Source organism: Miniopterus natalensis, chromosome 11 (assembly GCF_054644295.1).
Source record: "Miniopterus natalensis isolate mMinNat1 chromosome 11, mMinNat1.hap1, whole genome shotgun sequence".
Lineage (NCBI taxonomy): Eukaryota > Metazoa > Chordata > Mammalia > Chiroptera > Miniopteridae > Miniopterus > Miniopterus natalensis.
In genome coordinates, this window is record NC_142091.1 from 77818852 (window position 1) to 77845177 (window position 26326).

The following is a 26326-nucleotide window of genomic DNA, read 5'->3' on the forward strand; positions in this document are numbered from 1 at the left end:
CGGCAGCCTCTCGGCCCCGCGCCGCTCGCGTCCCTTCGGCCATTTTCGCCAGTGCTGTCGAAGGGGCCCGACCGCTCCGCATTTTCGAGAGTTGACTCCGAGCCCCGGCCGAGGCCGGATTAGTCGGTCCGGCGGCGCTCGGCCCCTTTCGGACAGGAGGGGGCGGGGAGCCGAGGCTGGGAGGACACGGACTCGGAAACATTCGGCTCCATTCGGTTCTGCTCGGCTGGACTCAGCTCTCGCTCGCGGCGAGGCGGGCGGAGCCTGTGGCGCAAGGTTCCCCAGGCTAGGCCGCGCCGCGTCGGAGACCGGCGACCGTCGGCCCCCACAGTCGGCGACCCTGTGGGCCGGGGACGAGGGCCGGCGCGGCCTCCTAGGCGCTAAGAAGGGCTTGCGCAGAGCCGCTCGGAAACCCTCGTGCGGCCTCGTACCAGTTCGGCACGCCTCGGCTCCACACTTCGGACCTCTTCGGACCTCCTCGGTTCCGGACTCCAGGCCGTCGGCTCGGCTCGACTGGGCCGCTTCGTGCCGGTTCGGCCCCTGCTCGGGCGGCCTCGGCTCAGCTCGTCGCGCGTCTTCGGGCGTCCTCGGCTCGGCCGGGCTCGGGCAGCCTGAGCTAGGCTAGGCTAGGCTCGGCTCGGCCGGGCTCGGCTCGGTTCGGGCGGCCTTCCTCGGGCGGCGCGCTTCGGGCTCCATCCCGGCCTTCGGGCGGCCCCGGCCGGCGCCTTCGGGCGGGCTCGGCGGAGTCCGGATGGAGGACTCGGACTCGGCCGCCAAGCAGCTGGGCCTGGCCGAGGCGGCGGCGGTGGCGGCCGCGGCCGCTGTGGCGGCGGCGGCCGCGGCCGCGGCGGGAAGCGAGGCCGAGGAGCCGGTGCTCAACCGGGACGAGGACTCGGAGGAGGACGGGGAGTCGGAGGCGGAGCGCGAGACGCGGCGGGTGACGGCCGTGGCGGTGATGGCCGCTGAGCCCAGGCACATGGACATGGGCGCCGAGGCCCTTCCCGGCCCCGACGAGGCTGCAGCGGCCGCCGCCTTTGCAGGCAAGTGCCGCCGGCCCGCGCCCGCCCGCATCCGCCCCGCGCACCTGCCCCGCACATGCTCCGCACATGCCCCGCACGACCAGTTCACACCTGCACCACGTGCACCTGCCCTGCACAAAACCTGCAGGGCCAGCTGGCACACCTGCCCCGCGCTCACCCCACCCCCACCCCCACCCCCGCACAGCCACCTCGCACCTGTCTCCACACCTGCCATGCACCTGCTCTGGGATACCAGGCCGCACCTGCCCCGCGCTCAACCCCCCCCCACTCCCCCCCTCACCCGCACAGCCACCTCGCACCTGTCTCCACACCTGCCATGCACCTGCTCTGGGATACCAGGCCGCACCTGCCCTGTGCTCACCCTCCCCCCTACTCACCCTGCACCTGCCAAGCATACACCTGGAAGGACCAGCCCACACCTGCCCCACACACCTGCCCTAAGCATCAGTCCCCCCACATGCACTAGGCTGCACAAGCACCCGACCAGCCCACACCACCTCCGGGAGCTCCTGCCTCACACCCACCTGTGTGCCCTGTCATTCCTGCACACCTGCCCTGCATGCACCTCTGCTCCCTGGACCCCTTTTCCTTGTGCCAGTCCACCCCCTCCCGTTCAGCACTCTGTGTGCTTTCCGGAACCTTCTCAGCTCCTGCCCCTTGCCCTGCCTGACTTGTCTGTCTGTCCTGAGCGCATGTGGCCCGATGGGGTGGGGGGCAGCCAGGGGTCCTGTCCTAGAGGAGCCTGAGGGCGGGCATGTCTGGTTATCCTGAATTCTACGGGCCAGACCCGGTGTGACCTGAGGGCTGGGGAGCAAGACTGTGGTTACCCAGCCGGGGAAGGCTGGCGGATTTCTGGGGCAGTGACACCAGAAGCCAGCTGCCTGCCTGTCCTCCACCTGTCCCCGCTTTTCCTTCATGGGTTTTCCCTTCTCCTGATGGCATGCTCACCAAGTGCTCTTCCCAGGGGAAGGCTGGCACAGGCTGCTGGCCCACGTTTTGTTTCTTGACACGTAGGACATTCTTATTCTCAAGTTTTGTGGCTGATGGAGGTCAGGTAGTGGCCACAGAGTCTTTTAGAGGTAGTCCCAGACCGTGCCCCAAAGAAGGCAGAGACTTTCCCAAGGGTGTATTTGTACTCCTTCCCCACTGGAGGCTCCTGCAGGATCGGAGCCGAGTGCCTGAGCCTCCGAGAGCGTCTCGTGGTGTCACACCTGAGGCCCTGTCTCCTTAGGGAGCTGCTCGGTTTCAGAATTGGACAGCAGCCTCCCAGTCCCAGCGTGTGTGGTCCCCGTGTGTGTGCTACAGGTGTGTGGTCCCAACGTGTGTGGTTCATGTCTGGGGCCTCAGTGCCAGTGGTCCCTGGCGTGTGTGGTCCCGTGTGTGCGCACGAGGGTAAGTCGGCTGTGTGTTCACTGAGGTGTTCATTGAGCACCTTAGGGGGTGAGTGGGGGCCCAGCGCCTGTGGTCTGCGTGTGGTCCGTTGGGAGGCTTCGTGGCTCTGGAAGGGTTCAGTTTTCATTGCTAAACTCTGGGTTAACATTGGAATTTTGCACCATGAAGTTTTCTTTCAGGTTTTGTTCCTTTTTGCACGTTTTTCTGAGTGCAGAAAGGTGACGTCGTCGATCGTGACATCAGAAAGGTGTATTGACGTCATTTTTTCTGCAAATGTTTATAGTTGTGTTTTGTGCATGTTGAAGCAGTAAAACCTCCTGTTCCGAGTGACTTCAGTTCGGTAGTTTCCATGTGCCCTCTGAGGCCGCCTCCGTGGGCAGGAGGCCGCCCCTGTGGTCTTCAGACTTGAGCGTGTGTTAGACAGGGTCCCCTCTGCACGCAGGCTCTGTGGGACAGTGGCAGGTGGTCTGGTCATGGACACAGACGGAGACAGGTGTTTCCAGGGCAGGTGGGTTAAGAGAATGTGCAGAGGTCTTTCAGGAGGCATTGTTAGAGCACCTCTCACGTGCGAGAGCCCTGGACAGGGACCCTGTGGATGCTGTGACCTAAGGGGGTGGCTGCCTGGCCGAGGGGCTGCCCTCCTCGGTGGAGGCGTCTCCAGAGGTGGTGCCTAAGCCAATGGCGTGGGCATCGAGAGCAGGCAGTGCCCGGGTGAGGGAAGGCTTGGGGGGGACAGGTGGCTGAGAGGTGGGAGGGGAAGCGTTGGGGAGGTGGGGTGCAGCACACCTGTGTGTGGATGCTGCGGGGACTCGGGGACACAGGCAGGTCACCCGATGGTGTGCATGGAAGTGAAGGGGGGAGGCAGGGCCCGGAGGGAGGGAACCAGGAGGCGTCCTCACCTGGAAAGGAGGGCAGGAGTGAGCAGGAGCTCGTGTAGTTGGCTCTGCGTGTCTGGTGGGTGTCTGCTGCAGGGTGTGTATGGTTTCCTCCTAAAAGGGGACCGAAGCCAGGGGCCCAGCGGGTGCAGAGAGCAGGGCTCTCCATGGCTTTTCACTGCAGCAGACGGCTCTCCTGGAGGCAGGATGCTCTCTTTCCTGGAAGAAGTGGACCATTCGGACCGTGGTGCAGAAATGTCGACCAGGCCTCTGTGGGACAGTGTTGGAGGCACAGACCCTGCGTTGGGAGCGCTGTGGAGCCGCGGGGGCCTCTGGCTCTGATGTGCGCTGAGTCAGGCTCCTGTGTTGCAGAGGTGACCACCGTGACTGTGGCCAACGTGGGCGCCTCAGCAGACAACGTCTTCACCACATCAGTGGCCAACGCGGCCTCGCTCTCGGGACATGTGCTGGTAAGCTGCTCCCTAAGCAGTCCAGGCCCCGGCTTCTCCGCTCAGGCCTGGCCTTGGCTGTCAGCTGCGCCCCTGCTGGGGAGTTAGGGCTGAGGTGGGACCAGCCCGTGAAGTGTGGGTGGGCGGATGGGCGGAGGGACTCTTCTGAGCCCTGGGGTCAGGGAACAACAGTGCTCCTGCCCTCCTCGCCAGATGGCCGCACAGGGTCCCTGGGGTGGGAGCACCCAGTGTCTGCCAGGTCAGCCTGCCCTGTGGCCTGGCCCTGCTTGCTTTCCTGGCCATGCTGCCAGACGTTTGAAGGGCCCCGTACCTGTATCCTGCACAGCTCCCTGCTGGCTCTGCGCACGGTGGGTCCTGCACCAGGGACCGCCCACCCCTCACCACACTGCGAAGTCCCCTTTCTCGTGGCCTGTGCCCAGAGCCAGAGCCCGGCTGTGATTGCTGCATCACCCGTTTTTTCCACACTCGAGGCTTCTGTGATTTGTGCAGCAGCCTCGCCTTTACGTGGCAGGTGCCAGGGGGTGAGCAGTCTCCAGAAAGGGGACTTTTCCTGGAACCTCTGCCAGGACTATTAGGTAGAGTTTCTTTTTAGCCTTGACCACACACCTGGGACTCTCGGTACCTGAGGCAAAGCCACTCGCATGGGATTGGCCGCAGACAGGGCACCCGCTCCCTCCATAGCAGAGGGCAGTGAGGACTCGGTGTGCATTCGAGAAACGTGGTTGCTTTCTGTGGGGTCAGAATGCACACAGGCTGACAGCCATGGCCACACTTGCACACTTCCAACCGGGTCACGGGTCACCCTTCCCAGCAGCAGATGTCCCATCACATCAGGGATCTGGGTGCAGCCACGTTGTGCCTCCTGTGTGTGGCACTTTCTGTGGGCTCTGGGGACAGGGACACCCAGGAACTATGGATCCTGGGGGAAGTGAAAACAGAGAGGGGCCCCACTGGCCACATGAGAAGGATGCACTGTGATTCGGGCACAGGCCATGTAGACACCTTGGCTGAGCGCCGACCCAGGTCCCTGAGCACAGGCCCAGCGCACACATGTGGGGGTCAGGGTCCCTCATCCCCGTGGTAAACCTCCCTCACTCCCCGATTTGAGGGTGGCATTCACAGATGTAAGGAGAGGTCTCACTGCCCTTGGTTGGTTTCACTGTCTCAACTGAGAGCACGTGACCATCTGAGAACACTGGGTTTGGGCAGGCGGCCTGGAGGCCTCGAGTCACCCTGGGCTGTCTGAGTGAGGCCAGTGGGCAGCAGGGTGGGCCTCAGCTCCGGCAGGGACAGGGCAGAGCGAGCCAGGGCTGGCCCAGAGGAAGTAGGCGACTCATGGAGAGGTGTGAGCAGTGTGGCCAGGAGGCCCTGGTCTCTGGGGGCCGTGGGTGAAGGTCCCTGGTTGGGACCCGGCGTGGGAGGGGCCCTGTGTCAGGCCTGCTGTGGTCACAGTCTGGCCTCTGGGAAACTGTCCCATGAGACCTGCACTGGTCGAAGTCTGGGCATTTCTTGTTTCCAGGGCTTTTCTGGAGCACATTGATTCTGTAACTTTCTTTTTTTTAAATATGTTTTTATTGATTTCAGAGAGAGGAAGGGAGAGGGAGAGAGAGAGATAGAAACATCAACGACAAGAGAGTCATCGATCAGCTGCCTCCTGCACACCCTTCACTGGTTATCGAGCCCAAAACCTGGGCATGTGTCCTGACCGGGAATCGAACCGCGATCTCCTGGGTCATAGGCTGATGCTCAACTGCTGAGCCACGCTGGCCGGGCAAGTGTTGTCTCAGGGCCACAGAAACCTGGCACCGTCTGTCCCCAGCGTTGGCTCTGCGTTTAAGTCTCAGTGGCATCTTTGAAAGGGACCCTGAGGCACGTGGTCCCTTGTTGGTGACAGCGAGGACCTCACTGTGGGAGCATGTCTCCGTGCGCCAGGCCGCCACCGAGGTGACTTAGGGAAACACTCTCTCGTCCAGTCTGGCAGGACCGCCCTGCAGATCGGGGACAGCCTGAACACGGAAAAGGCCACGCTGATTGTGGTACACACCGACGGGAGCATCGTGGAGACCGCGGGGCTGAAGGGGCCGGCTGCTCCTCTCACCCCAGGTACGGCCCCCCGCGCCCAGAGCGTGTGGGGTGTATCCTGGGGACTGACTCACTTATTGTGGTGGATTTGGAATAGCAGTGGGGTTTTCTGGGCTGGGAAGAGTTGCCTGGAGCGGAAGGCAGTGCCCTCGGGGATGGTCTGAGAACCTGCCGGAGGTCAGGTCACTGGCTTTCCTGGTTTCTCGGTTCATTCAGGGCCTCTCACGGTCAGCTGCTTTCTTTGCCCAGGTCCTCAGTCTCCTCCAACTCCCCTGACCCCCGGGCAAGAGAAAGGGGGCAGCAAGTACAACTGGGACCCCTCGGTGTACGACAGCGAGCTGCCTGTGCGCTGCCGGAACATCAGTGGCACCCTGTACAAGAGCCGGCTGGGCTCAGGTAGGCCAGGCCCGGGCCACCGCCTGCGCGCCGGAGGCTCCTTGTGTTTGCGGCCCCCTCCCGTGGTGAGCTGGGGCCACGGAAACCAGTTCAGAACAGCGAGGTCAGGGGCTCCCTGGAGGTCTGGGCGATGACAGGGCAAACAGCACAGTGACCGTGTGAGGGAGAGGCAAGGCCCGGCCGGCGGCCTGAGTTCCTGGCTCAGCAGGAGGACCCATGGGCATCGGAAGTGGGGCAGTTGTCACAAGCTCAGTGTGGTGACCGTGGGCCGTGGCCGCAGATCGGCAGGCGGGTGGATTTGCCCCGCAGCCCTAGGGGTTCGGCGGTGGGAGTGGGTGAGTCCCGCAGGCCGGACCAGAGCCTGTCGCTGCAGGAGGCCGGGGGCGCTGCATCAAGCAGGGCGAGAACTGGTACAGCCCCACGGAGTTCGAAGCCATGGCCGGGAGAGCCAGCAGTAAGGACTGGAAACGCAGCATCCGCTACGCCGGCCGGCCCCTGCAGTGCCTCATCCAGGTGCGCACACCGGCCCCCCCAGCCCTGCGGGCAGGTCAGCAGGGTCGGCTGCTGGGCCCCCAGCTGGACTCAGACTATGTGTCGGTCCCTGGGCAGGTTTCTTCACCTCTGTGTCTCTCAGGATGGTGGTGACGTGTGCCTGTGGGGCGGGGGGAAGAGTGGGAGAGGCGTGAGGACGGAGAGGCGAGGTGGTCGCTCTGTCTGGGTGCAGGTGGCTTCCTTTGCCTCAGTTTCCTCGTAAGAGGAAAGGCTTCTGTTTCCAGCCTTGGTTTCTGGGAGTTGATGGGGGAGGGGTGCTGTGGAATTGGCATCCAGAAGGAAAGGGGTTTGTCCTGCCACAGTGATGGCATCTTGGGCAAGGGAGTGAGGGGGGAAGGTTCTGGAAGTTGCAGGGTTTTGTCTGTACAGTCAGCTCACACTCAGGGCCCTTTCTGATTTCAGGACGGGATCCTCAACCCTCACGCGGCCTCCTGCACCTGTGCCGCCTGCTGCGACGACATGACCTTGGTGAGTGGCTGGAGGTCGTGCCTGGCAGCCCCAGCACCTCTGCATCCCCTCTTCCTCCCTGCACCTTGCACGGGGGCGGAGGCGCTGTCCTCCTGGGCTCGTTGTCCCCATGTCCCTGGCACCCTTCGGACCGGTTTCACACTCAGATTCTGTTTTCAGACTTGGCTCTGGTGATTGATGCCTTGGCCGGGGCAAGTGGTTGGCCCCTGAGCTGTTGTTCAGGGAACATTAAAGGAAACATCCTGAAGTAACAGAAAGCTCCTATGATGTCACCATCTGAATCCTCAAACCAGACACTTTGTTTTTAATGAACTTTATTGATTTTTATAGAGAGGAAGGGAGAGAGAGAGAAACATTGATCAGTTGCCTCTTGCATGCTCCTGGACTGGTGATCAGATCCGCAACCTAGGTACGTGCCCTGACCTGGAACCAAACCCTCGAGAACCCACTGAGCCACCCAGCCAGGGCCAGCTACCCTTTAAAAAAAAAACACAACATTCTTACTGATTAGAGAGAGAGAGAGGAAGGTAGAGGGGGAGAGAGAGAGAAACATCAATGATGAGAGAGTCATTGATCAGCTGCCTTCTGCAGGCCCCCCACTGGGGGTCGAGCCCACAACCTGGGCCTGGGCCCTGACCGGGAATCGAACCGTGATGTCCTGGGTCCTAGGTTGATGCTCAGCCACTGAGCCACGCCGGCTGGGCCAGACACTCTTTTTAATGACAGTGTCTCGTCAGGTGGGGACTCTCAGTAAGACGTGGAAACTGCAAAGGGGACCAGACAGAAGTTCTAGAGTTGAAAGCCAGCTCCCTGCGTGGAGCTCACTGGATGCTCCCCAGCAGCGTGTGGCCACGAAAGGGCCAGCGATCCTGCTGCGACCACTCATGCCCGTCGCACACCGAGTGGGGTGGGGTCCTTTCTGGAGCTCGGGGACATGCAGCAAGACAGTTGTCCCCAAGGATTTGGGGACCCTCCTCGCAGCCATTGGGCCTGAGGCCTTCTCCCCTGGAGCTTACCCGTGACCTTCACTGTTTTCCTGTTGTCACTGGTCCACAGGTTTTCTCGTTTGTTAGTTACCGCGGTGCCTCTTCACTCCCTGTGTGGGGACCAGGCGTCCGCTGGAGCACCCCTGGTTCTGCCCCTTGTCCCGGGCGGCGGCGGTCTCTCCGCTCGGTCCCACTTGTTTTCGGTCATCTCGGAATTCCCAGACGTCCGACACGTTGACGACTCTTTTTTGTCTTCAGGCAGTTATTTGTACATTCTTTCTGGAAGTATCTTTTCTGTCACTTTGAGGAGTGTGGGGCCTAAAGAGAGGGGGGCGTTCTGAGTGCAGCTCACCTCCTGCTGGCTCCTTGGACAGCCAGAGATGGTCCCCCTTGACCCGGGGATGGTGCGGGAGCCGCGTGCACCACAGCGTCCCCGTCTCACTGCTCCCCCAGAGCGGTCCTGTCCGGCTCTTCGTGCCCTACAAGCGGCGCAAGAAGGAGAACGAGCCGCCCGCGGCCCCGGGGAAGAAGGAAGCCGCCAAGAACATCACGCTGCTCCCAGCCACGGCTGCCACCACCTGTGAGCCCCCCCATCACTGCACACTGCTCTCCCCGCTCCATGTCCCCACTCAGTGTCCCCACGGGTCCCTGTTTAAAGCACCTACCGCAGGGCTGGCAGTGTCTTCAGCGCCCTCCCGCACCCCCTTCCTGCCCTGCCTGTACCTGCAGACACACCCAGTGTCTCCCACAGGCCCCGGGGCCCCTAGTTTCTTACCTGTCCTTGCAGAGGTGGCCACAGCATGTGAGGAGGCGTGCTCGGTGTCCACGCCGGGCCCTGGGCTCCTGGACTCCTGCAGCCCCCGCCGTGCGGTAAAAGGCCCTTCTGTTCTTCCAGTTACTGTGACTCCCTCAGGACAGATCACTACCTCTGGTGCATTGACCTTTGACCGGGCGTCCACCGTGGAGGCCACTGCAGTCATCTCAGAGAGTCCAGCCCAGGGAGATGTCTTCGCAGGAGCCACAGGTGAGTTGCCTTAGCACCTGCCAGACCTGCACACATGCCTAGCCCGCCTTGCCCCTGCCGAGCTGGGCTTTGTAGGGGGCGGGGCACTTAGAGGGGCCTTGAGCCAGGATAGGGAGCCATGTGGCGCAGGTGTGAGCTGGGTGAGGTAGGGGGTGTGAGGGGCAAGTAGAGGGCAGGGGGTGGGATGGAGCAGGGAGGGGGATCGATGAGCCGTGGCGGGCCCATGCCACCTGAAAGCTCACAGTTGCTGACCCTGCTCTAGACTGGCGCTGCCCTAGGGACGTGTGACCACGGCATGTAGCGTAATTGCTGTAGCTGTCACACTGAGAAGGGAGACAGAGACTGGAAACTGCCATTTGTGCTGCATTTTATTTTGCTCAGTATGTCCCAGATTCTGTCATTTACACAGTTCAGACCCACCCATCTCTGGAAGGCTGCCCTGGGGGACGGCGCAGATGTGGACCATTAGAGCCACATCTGTGCAGCCGCAGCAGGTCACAGGGCCGCCCTGTCCCTTTCTCGCCCACAGTGCAGGAAGCGGGCGTGCAGCCCCCATGCAGGGTCGGCCACGCGGAGCCCCACTATCCCGGGTACCAGGACAGCTGCCAGGTCGCGCCCTTCCCCGAAGCTGCGTTGCCCACGGCGCATCCCAAAATAGGTCAGTGTGGAGAGCTCTCTGCATGCCTAGGCGGCTGTCCTCGGAGTGGCTCCTTGCACAGGAATTTCTGTGTGAAGGAGAGTTTGCTTGGTTTTCTCCATCGATGCCCTGGATTGGGGAGTGCCCACTGCCTGTGTGTCACTCGGTTTTATGAGGTCACGGCCACGCCCGGGCACTCACAGGTAGAGACTGTGACCCGAGAAGGCTGTTGTCTTTCCCCCGAGAGGCCCCGGCATGTTCTGCACATACCTCTTTTTTTTCTTTTTTTTTTCTTTTAATGTTTTTATTGATTTTAGGGAGAGAGGAAGGAAGAGGAAGAGAGAGAGAGAACACTGCTTGGCCGCCTCCTGCATGCCCCCTACTGGGCATGGAGCCCACAACCCAGCCGTGTGCCCTGACCGGGAATCGAACCTGGGACCTCCTGGTGCACAGGTCAATGCTCAACCACTGAGCCACACCGGCTGCCCCCCCCACGTAAAAGGCCCTCCCCACCCAGCTGTGGTTTGGCATCTCAATGCTGTTGTCGACGAGACAGCAGTTCTATAAATTGTGACCTCAGTCTCGCTTGTTCCCTTCTCTTTTTCCCATTTAAACTCTCCCCACCCTTAAATCACGCTGCTCCTGCCCCTTCCCTGCCTCCAGCACCTGGGCCAGGCAAGGGGGCCAGGCCTGGGCAGAGAGCTGCGCCCTTTCGTGGGGTCAGTGCATGCCCTGTGGTCAGCACGTGCCCGTGCGCTAGTGCCTGGAGGCCTGGGACCCACGGCCACTTGTTCATTCATCCTGTCATTCCTGTGTGGACTAACGGTTTCCTGTTCCACTCGCTGGGCTGTCACCTGTTACTGTCCCTGACCTGGCCTGCTGTCCCTTGAGCACCTCCTTGCCTTCTGGCACAATGGGGTGCTGGAGGCTTGGGTTTGGTTCCACTGGGAGCCCTCAGCCTCTCCGCGGGGATGGTGCTGTGAAGCCGAGGGCTGGCCCGGGCTGCGTGAGCCAGAGCTGCTGGTCACAGGTCGAGAGCCCACGTCCAGTGACCTCATGCTGGGAGCTTGAAACAGGCTGTGGGGAGTGTTTACACCAGGAAACAGGCCAGTGCCACCAGCGAGGGTTTTCCCTGGATGGCTGGATGTCACACTCAACAGCAGCCCCTGGGTGCCCCCTGCTGTCCGGGCGGCTCTGCCCCCTGGCTCTGTATTGAGTCTCCCCTTCCATCCGAACCACAGAAACCACAGGGCCCTCCGTTCCCCTCCTTTTCTGTCTTTGTAACTTTCCTCTCTGAGAAGCCTCAGTTCCCTTACCCTCAGGCGCAGGTCCCCAGCGACCTGCGTGCAGGAGCTCAGCCAGCAGGCTCCATGACCCCCAGCATGTGACTCTTAAAACGGGCTTTTATAGGACCCAGGAGGTCGCGGTTCGGTTCCGGTTGGGGTTCAACCCCCAGCAGGGGCCTGCAGGAGACAGCCCATGACTCTCATCTTCATGTCTCCCTCCCTCTCTCTGAAGTCAATAAATATATTTTTTAAAATCAGGGTTTTTGTTTTTTATCCTCACGCAAGGACGTGTTCATTTATTGATTGATTGATTGATTTTATTGATCTCAGAGAGGGGGAGAGAGAGAGAGAAACATCCATGATGAGAGTCATTGACCGGAAGCCTCCTGCACACCCCCTGCTGGGGGTTGACCCCCCCCCCCCGCAACCCAGGCCTGTGCCCCGACAGGAATCGAACCTCGATCGCCTGGCTCATGGGTTGAAGCTCAGCCGCTGAGCTACTCCAGCCAGGCTTTTCATTGATTTTTAGAGAGAGAGGAAGGGACAGAGAGAAAGAGAAACATCAATTGTTTCCTCCAGAATGTCCCCAACCAGGGCTGGGAATCGAACCCTCAACCTAGGCATGTGCTCTGACCGGGAATCGAACCCACAGTCCTTCACTGTACAGGACAATGCTCCAACCAACTGAGCCACACCGGCCAGAGCTTAATTACTTGACTTTTAAACCGAGCTGACGTTGGTTAATGCCACAATAAATTCCAGGTGTGCGACCCTATAATCCGAGTGTTTGCTTTGTCACCTGCTCCCCACCAGCAGCCCAGCTTCCCTCCATCACTGGGTGTTCAACCCCAGCCCCCCAGTTCTGTGTGGTTCCCTGTGTGTGAAGTTCATTCTGGAGCCATTTTCTCACCCTGGCATTGCCCCCTCGGCTGGTCTGTGAAGGTTTGTGGCCACCCTGACCAGAAACGTTTTGCGCACGGTATGTGTCTGTCACCTGACTATCCAGCCTCCCACCTGTGTGGGTGGAGCTAGAAGACACAGGATGTTCCTACATCTGGAGCATTTTAGGAGCAGACCCTGTGACATTTGTGCCCACTGACCAGCACCACCCTGCTTTCCAACGTTGGATGAAGTTTCTGACGGGCACTGGGAAGCTAGGAGCTGCATTAATGCTGGTTTTGTCTTGCTTTCCACACATTTCAGTGTTGACCTCCCTGCCGGCCCTGGCGGTCCCGCCCTCCCACCCCACCAAAGCCGTCTCTCCCACGGTGGTCAACGGGCTGGAGCTGTCGGAGCAGCGGAGCTGGCTGTACCTGGAAGAGATGGTCAACTCCTTGCTCAGCACAGCCCAGCAGCTGAAGACGCTGTTCGAACAGGCCAAGCAGGCCAGCTCCTACCGAGAGGCTGCCGCGGCCCAGGCCAGAGTGCAGGCTGATGCCGAGCGGAAGGAGGTAATGTGAGCAGGGGCAGAGCCGCGGTCCCGTGACTAAGGCAGGTGTGGGCGGCACCACCCTGCTGGGGAGTCAGAGTCAGAATGATGTGGAGAGCAGTGTGGTCCCACCACCCCTCACGTGCAGCATGGGCGACGCTGGGAGTTACAGGGTCAGGACGGTGAGGCGCGGAGAGGGGCGTGTGGCCCGGTCCTCGGGAGGATGCGGGGTGGAGTGTCCATGTGATTTTAACTGAGCTGCCTCGCTTCTGGCAGGTGTGCTCATTGGGGTTTGTAAGCAAACGTCAAGTTGGTTTTCTTCTGCCGAATCTATATAAGAAAACTTTTTTCACTTATTTCTATTCCTTATAGATCAGAGGAAAGAAAAGATTTTAAGATTCTTAATTTTCTAAATGATATCTTAGCATGATTAACTGCTTTCCTTTAAAAATGTCTTACTTTCCAGTTACAGTTGGCATACAGTATTACATTAGTTTCAGGTGTCCAGCATAGTGACTTGGACATTTATATACCTTATTAGGTGGTCCCCCCAATAAGTCTAGTACCCACCTGACACCATAGTGAGTAACTTGTTTTCAAGGAAGGAAAGTGTTCCTTCTACCCCTAAAGAAAAAGATCATTTTTAAATACTTAAAAAATATAATTCCAAACAAATACCTACTGAATGCTGAATTTTATGAAAAAAAGAAAAGCTTAAGGACCAAAAAGGTTTATAATTATTCACCCAAATAACGTGGGTTCAAGCCTACACCCTCAGAGGGGCCTCTCGTACACCCGGGTGGTGGATTTCAAAACGAGAAACCACGTCGTGGCTCAGTCATCGCCTGTGCAGGAACACTCGCTATGGGAAGACCACCACCAGCACATCTGCACGTCAGCGTCGACCACCCTGAGGCTGAGGCTTATAAATAACTGGAAAACAGGAGCAGCTGCCAGAGCTCCACTGGCCGAGAAATGAAACCTAACTGACATCCAGTTTAAGTACATAAAGTCGCCCGAAGGCACCTGACTCATCAGGGAGAAATGAAACCAGCCAACCAAATCGAAAAATGAACTGTGCACCAGTTACTTTGTTTCTGCCAATTATATGGTGGAATTTTCTGTGGCAAAGGTGCTTGTAGAGAAAATACCAGACACGGTCCTAACACCTGTGGGACCGGGGCCTGTGCAGGAACCGGGTCACCTCCTCCTCTGCGCCAACCGCCTTTGGGGCCACTCCCTCCTCTGTGGGAGGTTACCTGTCGCCCACCTTGGGGACCTGTCTTCAGGGAGGACTCGGCGCAGGGTATTTGGTCGCCGAGGCAGCAGGCCGAGCATCTGCACAGCTGCCCTGTGTGGCTCCGTCACTCCCCTCGCGTGCCCAGCTGCCCCTTGGTGACCCTCTTCCCTGCAGTTCACTGAGCGTTTTCATTATGACTTCTTACTGATCTGACACCCAGGTCACTTCAGGGTCTGTTTCTATCACATGCTTTTCTCTTGGACTGTGGATGAGTTTTCCTTTCCTCACGTGTCTAGTAATTTCGGATGGTTTGTTGAACATTGTGACGTATTCGTGGCGGAGACAGTTGGATTCTGGTACCTTCCCCCAGAAGGTGCTGGATTGGTTCCGGGAAGCGGTTGGATTCCTGGCTGGTCATCTTCCCGCGTCATTAGGGTGTTTGCGCCGGTCCCTCTGTCCGACACGTCTGGGTAGTGTGGCTCTCCTGGGTGTTAGGGAAACCCTGAGGTATTTATGGCCCCTCTGGCCCCTTGTTGGAGCTGCAGCCCCCGCGCCTCTTGTCCTGTGATCCCTTTCTGTCAGAGGTTGAATCTCCGCCTGCTTTCTGGTACTTTCTAGCCTTCATGTCACTGTTTTGTGTTACGTCCATGATTGAGAGGGTCCACCTGACACAGGGGGCTCTGGCACAACCAGGACAGCAGCCCCCCTTTCTTTCTGTGTCTTAATGACACGTGGCCCATGGGCAGAGGTGGCGTGCTGCTCTGTAACCAGCTGCTTATCTTCTAATTCCTGTGTACTTGGTGTTCATAAAGATCGTACCAGCCCTAATTTTTAAATACTTAATTGTGTATTGGTTTTCACAGTTATAAACAGTGTGTTTTTTTAATTTTTATTTTTTTGTTAATCCCTACCTGAGAATAATTTTTCCATTGATTTTTAGAGAGAATGGAAGGGGGAGAAGGGAGAGAGAGAGAAACATGGATGTGAGGACATATCGATGGGTTGCATCCTGCACTGTGGGGTTGAGCCCGCAACCCAGGTATGTGCCCTCGACCAGGAATTGAACCTCCGACCCATAGGTGCTCTGGCTGATGCTCCAACCACTGAGCCACACCTGCCATGGCATGAACTGTGTCTTCATTGTTACTGTCCATTCACACTTCCCTTGTTTCCAACCACATAATTCAGATAAACCCCTAGTGGGCATAATGAAAGAGCACACACAATTCTTCTTCATTGAAATATAACTTACGTATCATAAAATTCACCCTTTCAAAGTGCACAGCCCAGTAGTTTCTGGTATATTCACACACTTGTGCAGCCATCACCACTATCTAACTCCAGAATGTTTTATCACCCCCTCAGCACCCCTGGCCCATGAGCAGTCCCTCCTGCCCCCCAAACCCCGATATCCACTGACCTGCTCTGAGTGTGGATCCGAGGATCCTGGGCATTTCACAGACGTGCAGTCACGCTAGGTGGCCCTTTGTGCCTGGCCCCTCTCAGCACCGTGGCTCATCACAGGAGCCTGTGCCGGAGCTTCACGCCTTCTCATCGCCGCGTAACAGCCCACTGTGGATATGCCGCGTTCAGCAACTGGTGGACATTGGGTGGCTCTCACTTTTTGGCTGCCCTGAACATGTGTTCATGTCTTTGGGCCTGTTGGGGTTTCTGGGTTTGTGGTACCTGCGCATTTAGCTTGTTGGGGAACTACCAGCCCGTTTTCCTGAGCGGCTGCTCCATGCACGTTCCCAGCTGCAGTTCGTGGGGATTCTGGAGTCTCCGTGTCCTACTAGTCCTGGCGGCTGCCTGCATTTCTATTCCAGCCGTTCCAGGGAATGTGAGGTGGTTCGTGCAGTTTGACTTGCATTTCCGTGAGATGATGACCCCGAGCTTCTTTTCATGTGCTTGGGGCAATTTGTGGGTCTTTTTAAAAAATATATGTTTTTATTGATTTCAGAGAGAGAGGAAGGGAGAGGGAGAGAGAGAGAAGCATCGATGAGAGTCATTGATCGGCTGCCTCCTGCACGCCCCCGACTAGGGGTCGAGCCCGCAACCTGGGCACGTGCCCTGACCAGGAATCGAACCACAATTTCCTGGATCATAGGTCGCTGCTCAACCAATGATCCGGGCCATTTGTGGATCTTCTTTGGAGTAGGACCTCTTTAGATCCTTTGCCTGTTTTAAACTGGGTTAAAAAAATCAATGTAACATAACAGTTAAGGTTATTCATTGGTCCCATAAATATTATCCATCACCTATTCCATGGCAAGTACTGTGCTGGTGAACAAGTGTTGATGGTGTTTGTAATTTCCCCCCAAATCAGGAGGGGTTTGGGTATCATTTAAAAGGGCCCTAGCCAGTTTGCCCAGTGGTTAGAGCGTCGGCCCTCAGACTGAAGGTCCTGGGTTCGATTCCATCAAGGGCACGCACCTCGGTTGCAGGCTCAGCCCCTGTAGGGGCGCATGCGAGAGGCAATCAGTCGATGTGTTTCTCTCACATTGATGTCTCTCTCTCCCTCTCCCTCTTCCTCCCACTCCCTCTGAAAAGCAATGGAAAAAATATCCTCAGGTAAGGATTAAAAAAAAAAAAGGCAGAGGGGAGGGAAACTGAGGTGTGGAGGACACTGTGGGGCTTCCTTGTGCCTGCTGCCCAGGTATGCAGGGGACAGCTGCCAGCTCCGTGGCTGTCCGTCCGTCCATCCACCTGGCAGTTCCTGCAGGAAGGGGAGCAGGTCTCAGCCGCCCGCGGTGTCTGTGGCATGAAAAGGACTGCGTGTGTGATGCGTCTCATTCAGGTTGCACGTAGGAGCCTAGGCTGGGAAACAGACACTTGGGTTCTTACTTAGACTGACCCTTGAATCGATGTTCCCAGCGCCCCCCCGCTGCTGAGACTGAGAGTTTGGGGCACCAGCGTGTTCCCCTTCCTAGGGACACAGCGCAGATAGATGGAAGGGCCGGTGGAAGCTCGGGTTTGCGGTGGTGCCCGCTGTGCAGAAATCTGAACTTCAGGCTGGCGAGGAAACGAAAGGGAAATAGTCTCAACTTTTAGTTCCACATTTTCCCTGACCGCCCTCCCCGTTCCCCCGAAGGTTACACGTGCTCCAGATATTTCCTCCCCCTGCAGGGCTCTCCAGCGGGTGATGGGCAGACAGATTGCAGCAATGTGTCCTCCCCACGCCGGGTCTGAGCCGCCGCTGGGCCTCGCTCCCACGCTCCGAACAGCCGCCTGCCTGCGTCCTCAGAGGTCCAGAGCTGGGCTCCTGGTGGCAGGTGGTAGTCGCCAGGCGGGAGGGTGCTGGCACCATGCACCTCGGGTCAGCCTGGTGTGCAACGTGCCTGCACCGGCGAGGCCCCGCCCTGGGAGGCTCGGCTCTGCGTTTCCTTTGCTATTTGATGCATTTCTCAGAAAGGAAGGTGACAGGAAACCCCTTCACCCTGAAATCCTCTGCTGGGCAGTGGCCGGCTGTTGAGAGGGGTTCAGCCAAGCTCCCCACTGAAGCACCGAGCCTTTGAAATGGCTGGGCTGCCACAGGCTGGCCCTTTCTCTCCTCAGGCTGCAGATACAGTGCATCATTCCTAGACAGTGTTGTGGACTCACAGACGGACACCAGCATGGTGACTGGACAGGGAAGGGGGGGCAGGAGAGGGTGAAGCCGGGATACACGGTGATGGGGTGGAAACACACAGTACAACATACAAATGATGTGTGTGGAATTACACACCTGAAGCCTATATAATTTCATTAACCAGTGTTACCCCAATAAGGTCTATAAAAATGAAAGAACTTTACTGAAAGCTGAGCACGTCCTCTAGAGGAGGCTGGCAAGGTGCGTCCACCCGCATCCCTGTCATAGGCTGAGCGACACCGTGCAGCCCAGACTATGGACTTGGCTCCTGCCTGCGGTGGTGCAGAGCTCCTTGGGGATCCCCAGGGACAGCTGCGCATGTGCAGATGAGGACGGGCCACGCTTGGCTCTGGGATTCACCCTTTAACACAGGGTGGCAGGTCCGGCCTTTGTGGCCCTATGACGACCACAGCACGTGGCTGCTCAGTTCCTGTGGAATGAAGGGCTCTCGGGTGAGATTTCACAACTTGGAGGGTCCCCTCTCCAGTGGCCTTTCGGGGCTAGGGCCTCAGAAGCCCTGAAGGCTCCGACTTGAGCCGTGGACGAGGGAGGAGACCCCCATGTGTCCCTGGAACTCAGGACAGCAGTGACCTGGGGTGTGCGGGCATGGCAAGGTGGGCGAGAACACACGTGGCCCAGGCATTTCCTACAGATGTGCTGGGTGGTCTTTCGAGGGACTTTGGGTGACATGAATGACATCAGCCACTATGAAGGTGAATTTCCCGTCCCTGTGCCCATACCACTGGGGAACGGGGGCCATTTCTGCACCATTGAAATGTCACTGCAGGCACTTCTATCTGATTTTGGTGTTGGAGAGATTCAGGATTGGAAAGGCAAACCCCGATAACTGAGAGGGAAGATCCCAGTAGGACCCTCCCACACTCTTCCTGTCCACCCTGGGTGTGTGGGAGACAAAGCCCTGACCATGGCGGCTGCAGGTCAGGAGGGTAAGACCTCCCTCCCCGGCCCATGACCGAGTGCAGGGCCCACAGCGTGGGGCCCTGGCGGCCTGCTTCGCACTGACTGGACTTGGAATTTTAAAAACCAAGTTTAATGCAGCTGAGACGATTAAGGGGGTGTTGCCAGCTTTGACCATGGGCGCTGCATTTGGGTGTGTAGTTAGCTCGGCCAGTTAAACAGGGCAGAAGAGCAGATGCCCTTGGCCAGCTGGGGCACAGTGTCCCCGGGAAGCTGGCATGCACCTCAGTGTCTGGCCCACCTGGACTGCAGCCTCCACTAGGGGCGTCCCTACCCGGAGCCGAGTGCCACCACCCTGCTCCCCTCAGACCAACGCAGACCTGCTGTCCCTGTGCAAACCTCTCTGCCTACAGACTGTGTCCTGTTTTCTCCTGAAGGATTTTGTCACTTAAGTCAGGGGGGAAACTAAGTTCATTCCTCGGGTCCCGTGTGACATTCATGTTTTCTGAAGTGAGTTCCCACAGTGGTGGTTTCGTGAGTGGAAAATGTGAGCCGTGGCAAATGTAGAATTCTGCGAAGAAGGAAGCTGAAATTCAGAACAGAAACCTGGACCGGCTCACAGTGTGTGGCACTCGGGCAGGGCTGGCGGGGAACCAGCAGGGTCATAACAGGTGCCGTGTATTCCATGTGCTGTCGCCCACGGTCGGGCCTGTCTCCTCTAGAGTTGATGGCGGGGCTCGCACCTGTGTGTCCCTGTAGTCGCGCCTCTGGGGTCTGCCAACAGCAGGCTTGCTTCCCTGTGTGGGGTCCTCAGTTGATTAGAGAGAAAAGCTCCAATCCCGTAAGTTAGGGGAAAAGCACAGAAAATGTACATTCCATGAACCACAGGGCTGGAGGGCTGGGCATCTGCTGACCAGAGTCCAGAGTGTCCTCCTGGCCACTCGGGCCAGCCCACCCTGTCCAGGCCTGTCCTGTCCCCAACCACAGAGAATTCTGTGCCCAGCCCTGGTTCTCTGCACGGGGTGGAAACGAGACCAGCTCTCCTGGAGGTGGAAGGCGCGTGTGTGGGGGTGGCGTCCAGGACGGCCTGTGTGCAGGAGTCGCCAAGGAGGCCCGGCCCCGTTGCCTGCGTTGCCCACAGCGCTGACTGGCTCTGTGTCCTTGCAGCAGTCCTGTGTCAACTGCGGCCGGGAGGCCCTAAGCGAGTGCACCGGCTGCCACAAGGTGAACTACTGCTCCATCTTCTGCCAGCGCAAGGTAGGTCCTCGGCTGCACGAGGCCCCACCCTGTAGACGGCCTGTGCCCTGTTCCCATGGGCAGAGGGGAGGGGGCTGCTCACCTGGCCTGTGACCTTGTGGTCAGCACCCGCAGCCCCGGACACCTGGCCACAGGTGGAGAAGGTCAGCGATTGGACACCTGTGTCTGTTCCCATTGTTCAGCCTTTGGTCTTGAGGTTAAACAGCCTGTTTTTTCGGAGCCTCGAGGGTCAGCCTCGCTCAGGGGAAGGGGCTGGTGGCAGCTCAAGGTCCCACCTGGTTTCCTCTTCTCTGTGCCTATTTGGGACTTTCCACCATGAAGGAGGGTCACTGGAGGGGCAGGACACCTGCCATCATGGAGCTGTGTGTCACACGGCCAGGGACTCGCCAGCGGGTGGCCCCGAGCATTGTCCATTCTCAACAGAAATCCTCAGGGTCGGGGACCCAGCAGGACTGTGTGGGGTGTGGCACATGGCACGTCCGGGGGCTTCCTGGGCGCTGTGGGGAGAGGACCCTGGAGGCTGCTCGCCAGCACACTTGTAGAAAGCATGGGAAACGGGACAGCACAGATAAGCAGCCAGTTTCTCCGACCGGGAGACCCACCTGTTTCTGTTCCTCCAGGTGCGTGTGCTTGGGCTCATTCATGTCACCTCACTCTGTGCCACGCCCCCACCTGCCCTGTGCCCAGGTCGTTGCTGTCCTGAGTGACAGCGTTGCCGTCTGCCCCCCTGGCTGTCCAGCCTCCCAGGGGCCCTGGTCCAAGCTCCTGGTTTCCCCTGGAAACGGGCTATGGCCCCACCTGGCCTACTTGGGGGTGTGGGGGCGGGGCTGGGGCCTTGCTCAGCACCCCAGCCAGCCTGAGAACCACAGCCACCAACCCCACCCTGGCTCCAGCTGTGTTTTTCTTTCTTTTTTTTTGTTAATTCTAACCCTAGGATATTTTTTCCATTGATTTTTAAAAAGCATTGGAAGGGAGGGAGGAGGGAGAGACAGACATTGATGTGAGAGAGACACAGATTGGTTGCCTCCCACTTGAGCCCGACCTGGGCTGGTGGTCTAACCTGCAACCCGGGTACCTGCCCTTGACTGGAATCGAACCCGTGACCCTTTGGTGCACAGGCCGATGCTCCAACCACTGAGCAACGCCAGCTAGGGCTCCAGCTGTGGTTTTTGTTTTTGTGATTATAAATAGCACCATGGGCAGCAACACCAGATACAGACATTTCTCTTCATGCCGTTATCTTGTTTAGACCCCTGGAAGGGGTCAGAGCATAGACACCTTCCAGGGTCTCTGTCTCAGGCTCCTCCTGGCGCTTTGCCTGGGAGCGAGTCCCTTAGACTTGAGGCGGGCGAGGCTGGGCCTGGAGCAGGCAGCCCACAGGCTGGGCACACAGGGCACACAGGCTGCGGCCTCGGGGCGGAGACTTCTCGCTGCTGCCCAGGTGGCAGCTCTGGTAACCAGGGTGTGTCTCTCCCTGCAGGACTGGAAGGACCACCAGCACATATGTGGCCAGGCGGCGGCCGTCACTGTGCAGGGGGATGAGGTGCACGTCGCAGAGAGTGTGATAGAGAAGGTCACCGTGTGAGAACTCACTGGTCCCCTCTCTGCAGTGCTGCGGGGCCGTGTTGGGCCCAGGGCTCCTCGAGGACTGTGGGGGCCATTGAGAAGGTGAAGAAACTTGCTGGACAAGTTGTGAACAGACTCCACGTGACCTGTGCCCTTGGCAATGAACCCCACTGCTCAGAAGCCCCAAAGAAGGCTGGGCAGCAAGGGGCGGGACTTGGCGGCGGCCGGTGGACAGGCCATCTCACGGTGCTTTTTTATTCTTGGATCACGAGGGTCCGGTCTTACCCACGGGTGTGTTGTGTGTGTAACACGCGTGTACATACATGTGTCTGAATAAAGTCGATGTCCCTTGCCCCACTCACATGCAGTTCCAGCTCTAACTTCCCAGACATGGGGAGGTGGGTGCACCTGCCTCAGTTTCTCTGTCTGGGTCTCAGGGTGAGAAAGGACCACAGGGAACAGCGAGGCCGCCCGCAGTGTTCTTCCCGCCCACCTGTCACCCAGCAGCTGAGCAGTGGCCGGAGCTCAAGGGTGGCATTGTCTCAGGTACAGGGGGTCTCACAGGCCAGAGAGCCGCCCGTCCAGTCTTGAAGTGACTTGCTCCCCAGTGGCCAGCACGTGGTGACGGCCTGCGTGTAACCACGTCCCTTTAGCTCAGGTTACACTGGGGAACTCTGGGCCATTTGGAAGCGAGGCTGGCCTTGCCTGCCCCCTCCCGGCACTGACCACAGAGCCCCCGCAGTGCTGGCCGGGCTGCCTTGCTGCTCAGCACCTGTCCAGTGCTGTTCCCCCTGAGCAGGGCGGAACCTGGTTAACTCTCAGTATTGGGGCTGCTCCTGGGGGGAGACCAGGCATGTCTGCTGGAGCCGTCCTCATACTTTACGGGCAAGAAGGTGCCCAAAGCTCAAGCAGCCACCAGAGCTGGGTCCCGCCCACGTGCCCCTCCACTGCCGGTCAGACCCTTGTCATCCCCAGTCCAGCAGGAAACAGGTGACAAGGACAAGGTGGCCATGGGGACAAGTCTTGAAGGGGATGGGGGGTGGTCAGGGAGGCTTCTTGGTGGAGGTTTCAGCGGGGACCACGAGCAGAAAAGAGCGAGGTCCCAGAGGGGAGGAGCTTCACAGGCAGAGGCTGTGCCTGACCTGGGCGCCTCACAGCCAGGCTCCTCACACTCAGGCGAGAACTCGGCACCTCCCAGCCGCTGTCAGGGCCCCGGGAGAAATGGCCCTGAACTGGGAGAGCAGACGGAAGCCCCGCTGGCCTGTTCCTGGTTGGAAGGACCGAGAGCTGTGTCTTCCTGGGGGGCAGCCCTAGCAAAGGGGCAGCTCGGTGGCTCTGCCCTGCCTTAGGCCCTGCACCGCCTCCCTCCTCCTGTGCCCTGGGCCCAGCCACTCAGGCTGAGGATGGCCGAGGGCCCCCGAGGGAGAAGGGGCCTGCCTTGGTGGGCCCACCTAGCGCCCAGGCCCTTCTCCTCGGGCTTTGGGCACCTCTGGCTGGGAGCTGTGCTCTGGCCTTGACGCAGCTGCCAAAACGGTGGGTGGGGTCACCTCAGCTGTGTTTTCAGGGGACTGTGCGGGGCCACCTTGGCTCCTCGGGAAGGGCCCTCCCCCTGCGGGAAGGGGCAGCAGCAGGAAACGGGGACCCCAGGCCCAGGGCAAGGTCCCTGCAGGGTGAACCGTCCACTCCCTCCCACTGAGGGCGGGAAGCAGCCCAGGACACTGAGGGGCGGAAGGTGCTGGCCCAGAGCACCGGGTGGGGGCTGGGGGCCCTGCAGCTGGTGCTCAGGTGCGGGGAGGGGACCTGCTGCAGGAGGGCCTGGGCCACTGTGGGGAGCCCTGGGGCAGCCCCGGGCGCAGGGGCCTGGACTCCCCGGCAAGGGCTGCCCTGGCCCGGATGCTTCTCCTTGGGGTTCAACCCCCAACTCCCCACCTCACCCCGAACCAGGAGTCCGTGCGTGGGGTCTGTCCTCTGGGCTTCGCCGTCAGGGAGGAAGGAAGGGGTTAACCGGCCCGATGGGGTCCGTGGGGGCCTGGCGCGGGGCAGCCCCTCCGTGGCCCCCCTCCCCGCCCCAGCCCTTAGGCGCCTTCGGGTTGGGTGTTTAGGAAGGAATCGGTTTAATTCCTGGTACAAGGCCGGCCCTGCCCTTGCCCCCCGCGGGGAGGGGGGGGGCCTGCCGGGCGGCGGGGGCACAGCGCCTTGCGGAACGCGCCGCGGAACTCGGCGCTGAACGCGGTGTAGATGACCGGGTTGAGCGCGCTGTTGAGGTAGCCCAGCCAGGTGACCGCGCTGACCAGCCGCGGGGACACGGCGCAGGCGGGACACAGCGCCCGCGTGACGTGCACGACGAAGAAGGGCGTCCAGCAGACCAGGAAGGCCCCTGGGGGGCGGGGGCGTGAGCCGGGGCCCCGCGGCGCTGCCCCTCCCCGCGCCGGGGCCCGGTACGCACCGACCACCACGGGCAGGGCCCTCATGGCCTGGCGCTCCCGGCCGGGGGTCCTGGCGCGCCTCCTGCGGGCCTGCGGCGGGCGCTCCGCGGGGGCGGCGTCGGGGGGCGCGCGGCCGGGCAGCGGGGCGCGGCGCGCGGCCTCCCGGCGCCGCAGGCCCCGGAACGTGGCCCAGCCCAGCAGCAGCATCAGCGGGCAGGGCAGGAGGAAGGAGCACGCGGAGGACGAGACCACGTAGGCGCGGTGCTCCAGGCGGCACACGGCGGGGTCGCGGCCGCGCGCGTCGTTGAGGCCGCACAGCACGGGCGCCGCCACCGCCGCCGCCAGCAGCCACGTGGCGCCGACGAGCAGCAGCTGCCGCCCGCCCCGGCCCCGGCGGTGGTAGCGCAGGGGCACGGCCACGGCCACGAACCTGCGGGGGCGCGGTGAGGGCGGCGGGCGTGCGGGGCGGGGGGCGGGGGGGGCGGGGGCGGGGGCTAGGGGGCGGGGGGCGGGGACCGAGCGCGGTGAGGGCGGCTGGCGTGCGGGGCGCTGGGGCGGGGGGGGTGCTGGGGGCGGGACCTAGGGGCGGGGCGGGGCCTAGGGGCGGGGGGCGGGGACCGAGCGCGGTGAGGGTGGCGGGCGTGCGGGGCGCTGGGGCGGGGGGGGTGCTGGGGGCGGGACCTAGGGGCGGGGCGGGGCCTAGGGGCGGGGGGCGGGGACCGAGCGCGGTGAGGGTGGCGGGCGTGCGGGGCGCTGGGGCGGGGGCGGGGCCTAGGGGCCCGGGGCGTGGTCTAGGGCGGGGCCTGGGGCGGGGCGGGGCCTAGGGGCGGGGGGCGGGGACCGAGCGCGGTGAGGGCGGTGGGCGTGCCGGGCGCTGGGGCGGGGGGGGCGGTGGGCGGGGCCTAGGGGGCGGGGCCTAGGGGCGGGGGCGGGGCGCGGCCCACCTGTCCAAGCTGATGGCGCACAGGTTGAAGATGGACGCGGTGCACAGCATGACGTCCAGGGCCAGGAGCGCGTCGCAGAGGCCGGGGCTCAGCAGCCACACGCCGCCCTGGACCTGGGCCCCGAGGAGGGGGCGGGGCAGCAACAGACGACCCCAGACCCGCTGAGTCCGCCAGCGGGGCCCAGGCCAGCGGCCCTCTGCCCCCTACACCTCCTTTTGTTAGAACTGGAAAAGGCTTGGGGGAGGTGGGGCGGGGGCCATAATGGCCTGAGGACCCCGATCCTTGATGACGCGGGGCTCAGGTGCCAGGGGTTGGGCACCCCGCTGCCCGGAGGGGCCGTCACCACTCTGCCTGCCCCCCAGAGCACAGCGGAGAGTCGGTCAGTCTGGTTAAACTCTGTCGCTGTTCTGGGACTTTGGACAAGCGGCTCCCCTTCTGCGCCCTCGCCTGGAAAGTGGCACCCACATAATTGTCCGTAGGATGAACGAATTAAAAGGTATAAAGATCTGGGCACTGTGCCCAGCGCCCCCACCAAGGGCAAAGGAGCAGACAGCTGCCCACCTTCTAAATCCCCTCCCGCTGATTTGGGACGATTAGGAGCTTAAGGCCTTCACTGTGGCGTCTGCCTGCGGCTCTGGGGGACGGCAGGTCAGGCAGGTGCTTGTCCTGCTGGCCTCGGCCCAACCCAACCGCACACCATTCACTGTGTCCGCTCTAGAAACCCCGAGCCTCCTCCACAGCCCAGGACACCGCGTCCCCAGCGCAGCCCTAGAGCTTCTCCGTGCCCAAACCTCGGAGCAGACAGGGCTGGCACCGACGGCACCCGCCCAAGCACCGGACTTGGCCTGGAGTGGAGGCTCCGGGCCGGGTTCTCCGCGGGGACCCCACAGCTTCAGTCCTGCTGTCCCCCCCAGGCCTCCTCTCCCTCCGCCCTTCACTGCGCTTCCCACCGTGGGCTGGGTCCGTGCGTGAATGAGGCCTCCTTCATGGTTTGCACTACTGTGTGTGTTCCTGGTCACGCGTGGCTGTGGCCAATGCGATGATGTGTGTGTCTCTGTGCTCCAGGGGGAGCGGGGGGGGGTCCTGAATCTGCCTGCCTGTCCACCTGGCTCCCCTGGGGCGGGGAACCCCACTGAGGGTGGGGGTGGGCGGCTGGACTGCTAAAGTCGTCTGCTTGTGGGGTCCCTGGCTTTAAGTACAGGGGGCATCTTTTGGATAACGGACACTAACACAGGAAGGGCGAGAAGGGAAGGACAGAAGGGGGAAGGTCCGCAGATGGACAACGAGATGGGGGAGGGGGGCTCGGGGCCCCGCTCGGGGTCCTGGGAAGGCAAGAGGCCGGGTCGCGCTGGGTCCTCGCGTAAACCGGCGCGGGGGACGGAGGAGTGTGGCGGGGGCGCGGGGGGGGCGCCCCGCAGCCGTCGACGCGCTCACCTCGGAGTAGACGAAGAGCGGCAGCACCAGCAGGGCGAGGAGCAGGTCCGCGGCCGCCAGGCTCAGGACGAAGTAGTTGGTGGGCGTCTGCAGGGCGCGCTCGGCCGCCACGCTCACGCACACGAGCGCGTTCCCCGCGAGCACCGCGCCGATGAGCAGCACGCCCCCCGCCAGCGCCGCCGCCGCCCCCGGCCCCGCCAGCCCCGCGCCGCCTCCCGCGCCCGGCCCGCGCCCGGCCAACAGCCCGTCCGCGTCCTCGCCGCTGCGGTTCCCCAT

General features: G+C 61.0%; 2 protein-coding genes across 3 annotated transcripts; one reads left to right on the top strand and one right to left on the bottom strand.

The window, feature by feature from the left end:
• Positions 1–21597, top strand: DEAF1 (DEAF1 transcription factor). 2 transcript variants are annotated; one of them, XM_087822100.1, is made up of 12 exons: positions 1–1040; positions 3680–3777; positions 5751–5880; positions 6109–6255; positions 6629–6768; positions 7210–7275; positions 8715–8841; positions 9157–9285; positions 9815–9943; positions 12412–12659; positions 19591–19680; positions 21161–21597. In XM_087822100.1, exons 1-12 carry the CDS (start codon positions 752–754, stop codon positions 21263–21265), a joined length of 1698 nt encoding a protein of 565 aa, XP_087678226.1. In that variant the 5' UTR covers positions 1–751; the 3' UTR covers positions 21266–21597. The 2 variants fall into 2 exon arrangements, with proteins under 2 accessions (XP_087678226.1, XP_087678227.1); XM_087822101.1 differs by lacking the exons at positions 6629–6768; positions 8715–8841 and adding an exon at positions 18057–18067 and having other exon boundaries at positions 12412–12664; positions 19565–19680.
• Positions 21598–23360: 1763 nt separating this feature from the next.
• Positions 23361–26326, bottom strand: DRD4 (dopamine receptor D4). The gene is made up of 4 exons (XM_087822320.1): positions 26051–26326; positions 24617–24729; positions 23693–24102; positions 23361–23623 (listed from the first exon to the last, which is right to left on the bottom strand). Exons 1-4 carry the CDS (start codon positions 26324–26326, stop codon positions 23361–23363), a joined length of 1062 nt encoding a protein of 353 aa, XP_087678446.1.